Below are 13,402 nucleotides of genomic sequence, written 5' to 3' on the forward strand. Positions count from 1 at the left end.
GCAATAAATTATAAAATTCCAGGTTAGTTCTTCTTCCCTCTACTGTCGTTCGTTCCGTTGGCTTCCCCTTGACCTTACATATATATCTTTTCTCTATCTCCCTCTCTCTCTCTCTGTCATGCACTTGCTGTTTATATTGGTGCACAGAGTCTGTCCTGGCCTGAAAGCTTTTGAAAGCGGCTGAGTGCCTCTAAGATGCAACTAATGATAACGACAGAGAGCCACAGAGTTGAGCTTGGAACTGTTGTGCATTCAGTTCGGGGCACCTCGATTAAGCTGCTTACCTGTCTATGTGTGTGTTGGTCTGTGTGTGTGTGGGGGGCGTAACTTTTTGGGTGTAGCTGCCGCATCAGCGATGCGACCTCCCCTCCGCTTTTGCGTCCCCCGCGTTGCACAACTTTGTGCAGCTGACAGCTCAATGGCCATTGCTCTCCCTCCATAGACTTCACTTCACTGAATGTGCTTGAGTGTATGTGTGTGTGTGTGTGTGTGTTTGTGTGTGGGTTGAGTTTGTTTTGTGTTGATTTACAGTTGGCTCCATTCATAATTATCAGCTGCAAAGCCAAAAGCGCATGCACAAGAGGCGGCATCGTTGCGCTTTTTCACGCTTTGGCGGCTCATTAAAAGCAGCCTCCACCTCACCCTCTCTCCCTGCACTTGCCACGCCTTAACACTCAACTAGGTGTGTGTGTGTGTGTGTAGTTCAGTTATAAATTATGTTTGGCTATGCGCAAGATTGATAGCTCTCCATGGGCAAACTCCAAAGAGCCAAAAGGCCAACCTGCAAATGGCGTTTGTTCGCAGGCGCTTTCTGAATGTGTGCCGTGTGTCATCTGCGCCTACATTTCAGGCCCGTGTCTTGTGACCCAGTTAGGACCTTTAATTAGCATATACTCCACCAGTGTGTGTGTATGTAAGTCTATAAGCCATGCCTGCTATGCTGTTTGCATAGACGAACGCGTTTCGCTAATTTCTCTGCCACAAATTCATGTTCCATGGCAGCTCAACTCATCTCCCCCCGCTCCGCTCATGCCAAGCTTGTGACGAAATTTCTTAGCAAGAAGCGAGAGAGGGAATTGCAAATTTGCGGTTGTTATTTCGAATGCATGCGTTCCATTCACCCACACACCCAAAGCAGCGAGCGTAAGAAAAGGACAACATGATGTGTAACTCTCAGTTGGGTCAGCAAACGTTCTCTCTTTGATATGTCAAATAGAATGGGAAATGCAACTGAACATTGCTTTAGTCAGTTGCTGCTCTGAGATGCTGCCAACTTAACGGAAATTGAATAGATATCTGCCAGCTGATTTGCAGTTGATTTTTTTTGCGTTGAATGAAATGATGAAATGGCAGAGAAATTGCAAGATTTATGCTAGCAAAAGTTATATCACAATTGTGTTTTAAAAAAAGAACAAAATTGAATAGTAAGAAAAATACTAGAGAAAGATATAATTCTATTTTAGAGTCTCAGTTAGTTATATAACAATTGTGTTTGAGTCTTAAAAATAATAATACAGAAAGAACACAACTCTTTTGAAGAGGCTTAGTTTTGATGTAGAAATACCATTAACAAATCAAATATATATTTTAAGCAATTTTAGAAAACAATACAAACAATACAAAATTCAAGGAAATACTGATGACAACAATGCATTTTGTGTGTAGGAAAATCTGTTATTAATTAAAAGAAATACATACACATTAAATTGACATTGAAATGCCATTAGTAAATATGAAGCAAATTTTAAACAAGCTGAAACGAAAAATGCTGTTGCATTTGACATTTGACAGCTTTCGAAAAGTAAAACGCATATTTTTGCAAACACTTTAATAAAATCATAAAAATGTCTTAAGAAAAAATTAACAAATTGTGGACAGACAGAAACTGACAATTATTGGTATATAATGTGTGTCAAGGAAAACTATTTTTCAACGCTAGAATTTCGTACATCATTTTTCTGGCTATATTATATTATCTATTGTTATTATTGAGTGTGAATCAAATGCATATTAAACTTGCATACTAGTCTGCTTTTACTTATTAAATCAAAGGTTGCATTTTCATAATAATACTCAACTCTAATTTCAAACAAATAGTTCGTCTTGTATTTCACCGATAATAATGTTATTACTATTGATATTTTCTTGCGCTACATTTCTCGAGCAAAAAAACCTATTTGTTATTTTAATCGAGTCTTGGCACACAAATTCGTAACAAATTCGTGAACTCGCGAACGTTTCGTGCTCTTGATCAACAAACTGTGCAAATTTGCTTAATTTCAACCATTAGATTTTCATATTTACCTAAAGCAACACCTTTTCCATTACAATGTTATTTTCACGCTGTTTTCCCGCCAAGCTCTCTTTGCACTCTTTGCTGGCTGTGGAATGTCCCTTGGCGCATTCATTCCGCCTTCTACATATACATATATGGTTCTATATTGTAGTTGGGTTGGTACATGTGTACAATGTGCTGTGCCCTAATCCCAGGCAATCCATCAACTGGGAGGCTACAAGGCAAATCCAATTCGCTTCAGTTCTTTGCTCTTGCTGCTGCTGTTGTTGCTGCTGCTGTTGTTATTGTTGCTGTTGCTGCTGGTGGCGACCACACAAACAATGGCCTCAGGTCATGCAACATACAAACGAAGCAGCTGAGTAAAGCCCTTCGAACCACTTCAATTTCATGTAATCTCTTTAAATGTGAAACAACGCAATACAACAATAAGCAGCAAACAAAAGTTGGGAGTGCAACGAGTATAGACTTACAGATACCCTGTAAGTTAAATATACTACAATTCAATTCTACAGAAGAGGAAAATGTAGTATGAAAAGTATTATAAGAAAGAGGAAAATATAATATGGAACGTATTTATTATCTATTCCTGATTTATTCAAGAGTTAAAGCTTCATTCGATATTGGCACATGAAAACATGAAAACATGACTTTTATTTAATTTTATGTTCTCTCAACCCTCTCTCTTTATGCCATTGTTACAGGGTATATTAGAGAGTAGAGCACACGACAAGCTGCACTTCAATCGCAGCTCGAAAGTTCAACGCAACAAATTCTTTTGCGAGAAATCTAAGAAACTTAAATGAGTCTCAATTTCGTGAGTGTTTGTTGTTGTGTTGTTGTTGTGCAGTGCTTCAAACTGTCATTTCGTTTACTGTTAAAAATTGTATAAATAAATCTATTAGATTGCGATGTTGCGTTGTTGCTCGGCTATTGCTTTAACTGTTGCAATGTCACAGTCGAATACACTTTATTTGATTTCATTACGAACATTTTTCAGCTTTTTGTTGACACAGCGCTCGGAGAGAGAGAGGGAGACGGCATATCAAAACGATACAAACGAGTGGTGCAAAAAAAATGGGCGAATGTTGTACGCTCTCTTTTTATTACTTTTCATATATATATTTGTATATGTGTGTGTGTGTGTGAGTGTGCATACAATGCATACGAGCAAACATTGATGTCAGAATTTAATATGCTGTATAAATCGTTTTGAGCCATTGACACATTCATGCGTTCGTTTCATATTCGTAGAAACAGCTACGGATACAGCTACAACAATAATAACAACAGCAACAGCAGTAACATCTATAGATACAGATACACAGTTACACAGTAATAAACAAAAGTGATGTAGTGCACAGTAAACAGGCAAGGAGATACCCTACAAAGAGAGCACTTTTAATTGACTATTGTCTGACAAAACTTGGTATTTTTTTAGTATTCGAATTTAGTAGAAGATTCGACACCTGTTTATTTGAATTTTGTTTTTTTTTTTTTTGGTATTTTTAGTATTAGTATTTAGTATTATTTTGTGAAAATTCAATACTCTTTCATTCTGGACTTTTTGGTATTTTTCAGTATTAGTATTTAGTATTGTTTTGTGAAAATTTAACTCCGTTTCATCTTTGAGATTTTATGTTTTGTATTTTTTATTGTTAATATTTAGTATTATTTTCTGACGATCGATACCTGTTCATCCTTGCATTTGTTATTTGGTGTTTTTAGTATATGAATTTAGTTTTATTTTGCAAAGATTCAAAACCTTTTCACCCTTGAGTATTTATTTACTATATTTATTATTAACATTTAGTATTATTTTTTAAGATTTTATTCAATCTTGAGTATTGGTATTTGCTTTAATATTAGAATCTAGTATTATTTTGTGAATATTTGAAACTAATTCATTCTTGAGTATCTGTAAAGATTTTACACTTAATACTACATTTTTCTATTTCACTTTTTAATTCCTAGAAATTCTAATTTTGACTGTCCTTTGAATCAGTTTTAATAGTGAAAGTCAGGTCATTTTATATAGAATAACAATTAGCTTCATAAATAGGAATTTTACTTGAAATATTTTGCTATTTTATTCAAAATTCATATAAAGTTTGCACCTAAAGTCATTTAATTTAATTATAAATATCTTTGTATTAAAAGAAAGATATATTAAAAAAAGCATTCAGCAAAAATTTCCCAATTTTAAAAATATTTTTAATTTAGGAAGTTGCAGTCACGTTTTTTTGCAATGTCCTTAATTACAGGGTATTTAAGGCCAATACTCGTAATTTTGCTCTTCTATATGTGTATGAAAAAAATATTTATATTTACACGCAGCATACAAACACACACACACAAGTTCTTACATTTTTATGCATTCGTTTTTTTTTTTTTTTTTTTTTTTTTTTTGTTATATTTTCTTTTGTTTTCTTTTTTTTTTTTGGGTAGCATATAAAAAATATTCACTCTTATTGCTTTTCGAAGCTTTTCCCATTTGGTTCACATTTCATTTATTTTCACTTGCAGTCAACTCGAAGCGTGTGTGTGAGCGTGTGTGTGTGTGTGCGTGATTGTAAATGTGTATCTGTGTGTGCACTTCACAACTTAATACACTTTATTATTGAAAATATTTTTTATTACCAAGTGGGCTGTATGTGAGAAGCTCTTTCCCAGAATTTGGCCCTGACACGCGGCGCATAGTTTACGTACCCCACAAACAATTTTGTTGTTGCCGCTCATCTTGTTGTTGTCGATGTTGTTGCTGTTGTTTTTGTTGTTGGTTGGTGGGCGCATTGATTTGCTGCACTCGTTCCATGAAATACAAATACCGAGTACAAAGCACTACACTCGACTCTCGACTGAATCGATCCCGGCTTTGGTGCTCTCCGCCTCTGCCTCCCCCTCCTTCTTCTGCTCCTCCCCCTTCACTTGTACTACATACAATTTATACCGTATTTTATTTTTTACTGTTCGGATTTTGATATTCATGTTGCATGTTGCTGACTTCTGAAGTTTTGGCAAGTGGAAATTGTTTTTGATTTCTTTTCCAGTTTTTTCTTTTTTTTCGGGTCTTTTTTTTGTGGAGGAGGCGCCCCCACTTTGTTTATTTTAATTTACATTTTTTTCTTTCGCTTGTTTTTTCATAGGATATTCGGACATTTTTTCACTGTTGATTATTGCTCAATGTTTTTGTTGGTCTTTTTCTCTGGCTCTTCTTTTATTGTTGTGTAATACCCTGTAGCCATTTAAAAGTGGGCTAAAGTGGCGCATTGAATGCCAAATTTTTTGAGAGTGTTTGAGAGTGTGGCACAAAGTGAGGCTTAAATTTGGTTAAGCAATCAAATATTGGTTACTAATTAATCAAACAGGGTAACGCCAAGTCTGGCATGCTCAAAGTGTGTGTTTTGTTTTTTCTGCTGTTGTTTTTGGGAGTTTTATGCAAATGCCGTTGAGCTTCTTTAATGAACTACTTTTGTGGCCCCAGTCGGCTGCTTACTTATTTGATTCAATTCAATTTGGCGTGTGCCACGCCCCCCGCCCAGTTCCCATGCGCATAATTTATGTGTCCCCGCTCTCCTCCTCCTCCTCCTGGCCACCTCATTTGCCAAAGTTTCTAAATATACGCTCGATTCGCGTTTGGCTTTGCCTTGTTCGCTGTGTGTGCGTCAGTTTGATAAATGATATCAATTTCTTATGAACTCTCCTGAACATAAGTATTATATATGTGTGTGTGTGTGTGTGTTGAAAAAGGCGTCAAAGTTTGCTTTGGCGTTTTTTTTTGCCATTGTTTTTGTTTGCATTTGTTTAGAGTGTATTTCTGTTCATCAACTGTCGTCATTTTGCCAATTTGACACTTTTAACGGCTGCGCACTTGAAATTCAAATGCCTTCCTTTCCTTTCCTTGCCCCTCCTGTCGTTGCCGCTGCTTGACAGTTTGAGCATATGAATTTTTAATGGGGCATGTGGCAAGCTTTTAGAGGCAAACACAAACACACACGATGAAAAACTCAACTCCATATGGTTAAACTTATCAATATGCTAAACATTGCCATGTCTCAGTATGAGTGTATTTCTCTGTGTGTGTGTGTGGTGTAAGGTGTGTGTGTGTGTGTGTTTTGCTTTGCTTCAATGTTAATGCTAAGTAAAGTGCTAAATTAAGCACAACAGATGCAGGTCATTCTTGGCTTCATACACACACACAAAATGAGTATGGCTTCATCTTTATTTCTTGATCCTGCTGCCACCAAAAAGCCTTTTCCATATATGATATGCATATGTAGAGTCGAGTATATGGCAACTTAAGTGCCAGCCATAAATTGAGCATAATAATTAATTCGAACTGAGAACTGAGCACTATAAGTATTTGTTATCTCTCTTTCTATATATAGATACAATATTTTATGGTTTTGTGGCATCTTTGGATGAATTTCACTTTCTTACGCTGCAAAATAAATTTACTTGTTTCTATTGAAATTTGCATTTGCTGACATAAATAATAAACAAAAATGTCTCAGAAATTGCTTTTGATGAAATCACACTCTTTCTTAAGCAGATTTTCATTGCTTAGAGCATTTGATTTAGTATATTTTTAAGAATTTATGAAATGTTCTAAAGAGCCTACTGAATTGATTCTCTAAGTAATTAGTAAGTCAAGTAAGAAAACTATATTAAGATTGTTATTCTTCGTATAACGAATTTATTGTCTTTGCTGTTAAGCAATTGAAGCAAAAAAAATCTCATATGATATTTAACTATATTCTTAGAATGTGAGCACTGAAGTTTGAAGTTTACTCAGTTTAGAAATTACACATTTTTTATACAGTTTTGTAACTTTTGCTCTTCAGTTAAGATAAAACAGCAAACAGCTCTAGTTTTAGACTACATAAATCAATCATTTTTTTTGCCCAAGCTTATCGCTAGTTCCATTTATTTTAAACTCTGTTAGCCTAGAGCAAATTGCTTTTGACTTTCGTGCCTAATCAAGGCAGCTGTTTTTGTGGTAAAATGATTTGTTATTGCCGTATTGCATTGAATACAAAAAATATCTTTAGATATTCAACTTTAAACTATAATTTTCATTTAATGTAAAAATTTATTCATTTTAGAAATTTTACATTTCCGCTACAGTTTTGTAAATTTGTCTCTTTAGAAAAGTTTTCAAAATAATATTTCTAAATAAACATTCATATATTGCTCTAGTTTTCGACTATATCTATCAATCAATCTCTTCGCCTATCAATCAAGCTCATCGCTAGTTTTATTTATTCTAAACTCTGTTTTGTTATTGCACAAAATTTAAAACAAATAATCTCCTAAGACATTCAACTTTAATCTATAATTTTCATTTAATGTGAGCACAGAAATGTAAAATTTTATTCATTTTAGAAATTTTACATTTCTACTACAGTTTTGTAAATTTGTCTCTTTAGAGAAATTTTCAAAATATTACAAGAAATACTTCTAAATAAACACTCATGTATTGCTCTAGTTTTCGACTATATCTATCAATCAATCTGTTTGCTAGTTTCATTTATTCTAAACTCTGTTAGCCTAGAGCAAATTGCTTTTGACTTTCGTGCCTAATCAAGGCAGCTATTTAGCTGATAACTTTTACCAATGTCACATAAACTAACATTTCTAACGAGCCAAAAATTAACAAAAACAGCCAGACTAAGGAGAGGGGAGAAGAGAATTTGTTGTAATGGGCCACTTGGCTTAGAGGCAGGCAGTGTCGGCTGTTGTCGGGCTATTAGCCCAAAAAAAAAAACAGACACACACACACATAAAGAGCTGCAACACATTAGCGAGAAACGAGACGCAGTCACAGAGACCCTCCAAGTAGCCAGACAACAGACAACAACAAAAAAATTGCCGCCAGCCAAAACAGTTCCCAGACTGAAGAGAGAGACGGAGATAGATCAGAATCGAGGGGCAGCGAACTAGAAAAACTTTCGGTCACTAATCTATAATGCTGTCAGCCATTAAACAACTGAAAAACCAAATTTGTAACTCATTAAAAACAAAGCAACAAAAAGCGAACAAAACTGAAATGAAACGAAACTAGTTGGGTGAAGAAGTTGGGAGAATGAATGACTGACTGACTGAATGACTGATAAATGCCATTCCGGTTGCTCTTTGGCTGTCTCATTTGGGCTGCCAAATAATATTTAATTATAAACAAATAAACGCAACCATCAACTATGAGCAACTTCTCTAGAAGTCTTTGCCTTAGGCGCAACGGGTTCGTATCTGTTCATGTTTTTTGTTCTCGACTCTTTGGGACTTTTTAGCTCGTAAAAGGTGCAGAGTGATTAATTGTATGTCAGGGAATTAAATCAAATATTTGAGAGTTGTCACAGACAGACAGACAGGCAGACAGAAAAAAACGAGAGACAACACACAGCATTCCGTATCGAATGAATCGTTTTTTTTTTTTGGTTCAGTGTTCTGCTTCGGTTGGTTCATCTGCGTCTGTGTGTTGTTGGCTTATCTGTCTATACGAAATCACGAAATGCAAATAAAAATGACTTGAAAATGCCATAATAATTTTCCTGAGCTGAGAGCGTGCATGAAAAATTGAAAAACACATTCAATTCGAACAGCCAAAAGATAACAAATTCCTTTCCACAACCTTTTTTTTTTTGGTGTTCACAGTTAGATTAAGAAAAGAAAGCAGACGAGAGAGACCTGAGGCAGACAGAGACATACAGACAGACAGACAGACAGGCAGGGACAAAAAGAAACATTAGCATATATCAATGCCAAATGCAAATAAATCATCAATAACATTTTCTTCTCCACTTATGCGCCACTTACAGATACTTAACCGCGGGAAGACAAAGGAGACACACTCAGAAAGAGAGAGAGAGAGAACTCGCAAGAAGAAGAAGGAGGAACTGAAGAAGGAAGAATTGACTTGCAGCTGCAGTTTGCTTCTTGGCCCAGAAGCGTTTTGCTTGTCATATGCATCATCAAGACCGGCGCCTTTTGCATAAATTGACGCGACGCGATGCGATGCGGATAAGCGAGGGTGGAAAAGCGAAACAAAAAGGCGCAGGAGAGTAGGAGAAGCTGAGGGAAAGAAAAGCCGAAATGGAAAGGCAAACATAAAGCAATTTTATGCGTTTTTAAAATGCGTCAATTGACTGAAACAACACAAAAGCGCGACAGACGCTGAAAATTCAAGAGAATCGCATGTGAGCACGTTTTCTCAAAAGGAAACGAAAGAAGAAAAAAAAAGGGGAAGCAGAGCACACACACACAGACACAAATCAAATACAGTCGTATAACCATATCGAAAAGGAACCGCAGGACCAACAACAACAACAACAGCAACGCTGATAAGACGCTTGCTTACTTGCTTGCTTGCTTGATGATGGTTTGTTGACGACCAACAAAAAGTTGTTGAGCGTGTAAACATTGGCAGAAGGCAACAGCACAACAGCACAAAGAGGGAGAAGAGTGTGAACGGAGTGAACCAAGAAGGACTCTCAAGAGCAGCGGAGTAGCAGCCACATTTATAAATGCGCTACAGTTACAAATTGTAGCCACAGCTATGCGTGTGTGTGTCGAACAGTGTGTGTGTGCCACATGTGCTGTAAGCCATTTATAAATGTAACAAAACAGCAGACAACAGAGCCAGTTGGGCGCAAGTGCAATGCATAAATATAAACAAAGATACAACTCGAACAAGGAGCAAAGCAACATACAACAGCAACAAGGAGCGACGACAATGCTTAAAAGGTGGCACGAAGCGTAGCGCAATGTTATAAACCAAGCTAAAACACAAAAAACAACAACATACAAAATCGATAATTTAAAGCGCCAGTCGTATCTGTGAGATACAATTTAAAAAGCCGTCAAGTCAACGACAACAGCAACAGCAAAAACGTAGCAAAGCAATCGCGAAAATAAATGCAATTTCTGCAATTGTATCGGCAAGATACATTTACCTTTTTTTTTCTTTGTGGGTGTGTCGCGATTCGCGAGTGTTTAATGACAATGACGCCGCGTGCACTGCATAAAAATGCTGCGAAATTTACGTGCCAAAAATGCAATTTATAGACGCAACGCAGTCGGTGACAGTGAAAGATACATTTGCACAAAAAAAAGAGTGAGAAATATTGATTGAAGCAACGCGAGATACTTTTGTGCACACAAAAAAAACTATGCTAAGAAGTTCACCTAAAGTGTCAGTAAGCCAAGCGCAACATTTCAAAGTGTCATTTGCAGAACAAGAAGTTGTGCATCCGCAAGATACTTTTCGGGGGGTCTAAAGTGTCGCCAGAGCAATCGAAACGTTTTGAAAACTTTTGCACAATAACACAGAGAGGGCAAAAATCAATACGTGAAATCCTTTAACGCATTTTCAACTGGTTTTATTTTTGCTTTCATTTGCAGAGCATTCACAATTGGCGCCAACAGAGCCGCACGGATAAGCAACAACAAATGGAACATGTTGATGCTGCCGTTGCTGGAATACAACAAACACATAGCAAAAATACCAAATTGCAAAATGAGGTCATCGCCGCTTAGATTATCGATGCTGCATTTGCTCCTGCTCCTCTGGATGCTTCTCGGTGCGGCAGCAACCAGCAGCAGCAGCAACAGCAATGGCAACAGCAATGGACCATCGGCAGCAGCTGGTGCAGCAGGAGGTGCAAGTGCAGCAAGTGGAGCTGGAGGTGGCGGTGGCGGTGGTGCAGCAGCAGCTGGGCCAGGATTGCCGCCTGGCGCCCTCAATGCCAATCTCACGGATCTGGGCAGTCCCGGTGTGTATAATTCGACAAAATGGTTTAATGCTAATTACATGTAGAGCAACAGCTCTGCTTCCCTAGCTCTTAAATGTTGAGGTGACGCCGCCATTTTAGCCCCAATTAAATACATATACACAAAAGCAGAGAAGAGTTTATGTGTGTGAGTGTGGTTGAAATTTCTTGTGCGCATTTCCGACTTCCGCTTCCGCTTGCGTTCTGTTGGCTGGGCAAAAAACTATTAGCCACTTTTAGCTAAATAACCACGCCCAACCGCCCCACTCGGCTCTTATATACTTAACACTCACTCACACACACACAACACACTCTCTGGCAAAACACACACACACTAAGCATCAATTAACCCAATTTTCAGAATCCATTTTCACCTGACTCGGGTCCGTGTACTCTGCTGAGCTTTAGCTTCAGCTTTTCTCTATATTTTTCTTTTATGTTTTCTTTTATTTTCTGCTGCAACTCCCCCTTTCTCTTTCCGTCTCTTTTAACCTTTTCAACTACATTTTAGCACTCTTTTTTCTGCATACCCTGCACACGTTTGCTGTGCTCCTAAGAGGTATGCTTCAGTTATCCAACTTCAATACTGAGTATCTGCTAGTCGTTGCATTGTGACTTCACTTTATTAGCAACTCCCCAATGGCGGCGTCGTCGTTCAACAAATCCCCAATACACACACCTCCCCATTACATACATATATAATGTGGCTCGCCTGATTCCGGCAGCTTCCTTTGGTATTTTCTCCTCTGTTCTGTTTATCTTTCACAGGCGCTGTGACTTGCTTTTGTTGTAGTTTGGTTTTGGTTTGGATGGAATACTGGATTCTGGATACTGGAGGAGCAGCCGAATAATAATTATAATAATTAATCTATTGATTTTAATTTACAGCTTATTGAATAATTCACATAAATAACCATAACATATATATACTTACATATTTTTCAGCATTAAATATTTTAAATATGCGTAGGCAAAAATTTCTTATTTTCCAGCTCACAGCCTGCTGCTCATTACAAATTGATGAGCTCGTAATCAGTGGAAAATGTTTTCCAATGTAATTAATTTTGATTTGCATTTTATAACATAAATTATTCATTTTACACACTGACCAGGTTTTTGCACTTCCTCTACTATTAATCAAATTATACGAATATTTGATCAACTTCTTTACCCTCCACAAGTGATTTTCGTTACGATAATTTTTAATGCATGCGGGTGACATTGCAATGCGGCAAGCTACAACTGAAATGACAAACAAGAAACGAAGAAGATACACAACTAAACACAGCTGCAGCAGTTGCCAGTTTGTCAGTTTGCCAGCTTAAGCAGCCGCATGATTGATTTGCCAGCCAGCATTTATCAACGGTTTAGGAGCAGCTGCTGAAGACGACGTCGACTCTCTTTTTGGATGGCAGCATTGACACTGACCGGGCAAACCTCAATAACAACCAAGTGGTAAGTTTTATTGAGAGCACTTCTCCAGAGCAACTTTGGTTAATCACACTCTTGACACATTTGTTTCATGTAGGTGACTCGACTCACAAAGCGCTTCATACGGGCAGGCTGCAGGCGAATACAATAAACGAGGCTAATCTATTGGATACTTCACATATCAACTTAAATTAGTCATATTTATAAATGGCTTTTAATACAAAATTGTAACCAGATTCACTAAGAACGAATGTTAATCACTCTTACTAAAATCGAACTTGTTATAACTTGTCGTTAATAAATTGTAAACTTTATTAAACTGAACTTTCATGTCGTATGTATTATTTCTATGGCAAACACCAAAACACAATTTCATTAAAATGAAGCACAAGCAGGACGAATTGAATGTCCTTTGATCCTTCAATAGTCTATGCCAAGATGAGTTAGATGATATGTTAATCGCCAAGATCATTAAGAATATATCCGAGCTATAGTCCGGCAGTATAAAGTTAAAAACATATTATCCTTAGATCCGTCTAAGGCAAACGGCAGTAATCACGAAATAGCTGGAAATAAATAATAGAATGTCCTTTGATCCTTCAATATTCCATGCCAAAATGAATTGTATGACATCATGCAAGCCTACTTCAGAGAGTATAAAACCAAGCTATAGCCAATTTACTTCACAGAAATAGGTGCTCTAACCTTGCTTGATTTAAGGACATTCGTACTGTTTTTTATAGTTTACTTCGATATATTATAAATAAACTCTGCATCATAGAATATTAGAATAATCAATCAAATAGCTTTCAAATAAATATCGTATCCTTTGATGAAAAATGTCTTTATCTCGGGCATATCCTTACGCATTTACAAAGGACATAGACTGCTGGACTCACAGACAACAACT

General features: G+C 36.9%; 1 protein-coding gene across 3 annotated transcripts in view; it reads left to right on the forward strand.

Annotated features, from left to right (window-relative positions):
- The window catches only part of LOC117563521 (glycine-rich protein 1), a 99,340-nt gene extending 86,804 nt beyond the window's left edge, over positions 1-12,536 (forward strand). The window contains exons 1-4 of one of the 3 annotated variants that reach the window (XM_052002545.1): positions 10,007-10,036; positions 10,694-11,064; positions 12,032-12,115; positions 12,174-12,290. In XM_052002545.1, the coding sequence (XP_051858505.1) occupies positions 10,026-10,036; positions 10,694-11,064; positions 12,032-12,093 (444 nt within the window). In that variant the 5' untranslated portion in view covers positions 10,007-10,025 and the 3' untranslated portion in view covers positions 12,094-12,115; positions 12,174-12,290. Of the gene's footprint in view, positions 1-10,006; positions 10,037-10,693; positions 11,065-12,031; positions 12,116-12,173 lie in introns of those variants that run through there. The other 2 variants (XM_052002547.1, XM_052002546.1) reach the window with 2 other exon arrangements.
- The last annotated feature ends 866 nt before the right edge of the window (positions 12,537-13,402 follow it).

This window comes from Drosophila albomicans, chromosome 2L, assembly GCF_009650485.2.
Source record: "Drosophila albomicans strain 15112-1751.03 chromosome 2L, ASM965048v2, whole genome shotgun sequence".
In the NCBI taxonomy this organism is placed as follows: Eukaryota; Metazoa; Arthropoda; class Insecta; order Diptera; family Drosophilidae; genus Drosophila; species Drosophila albomicans.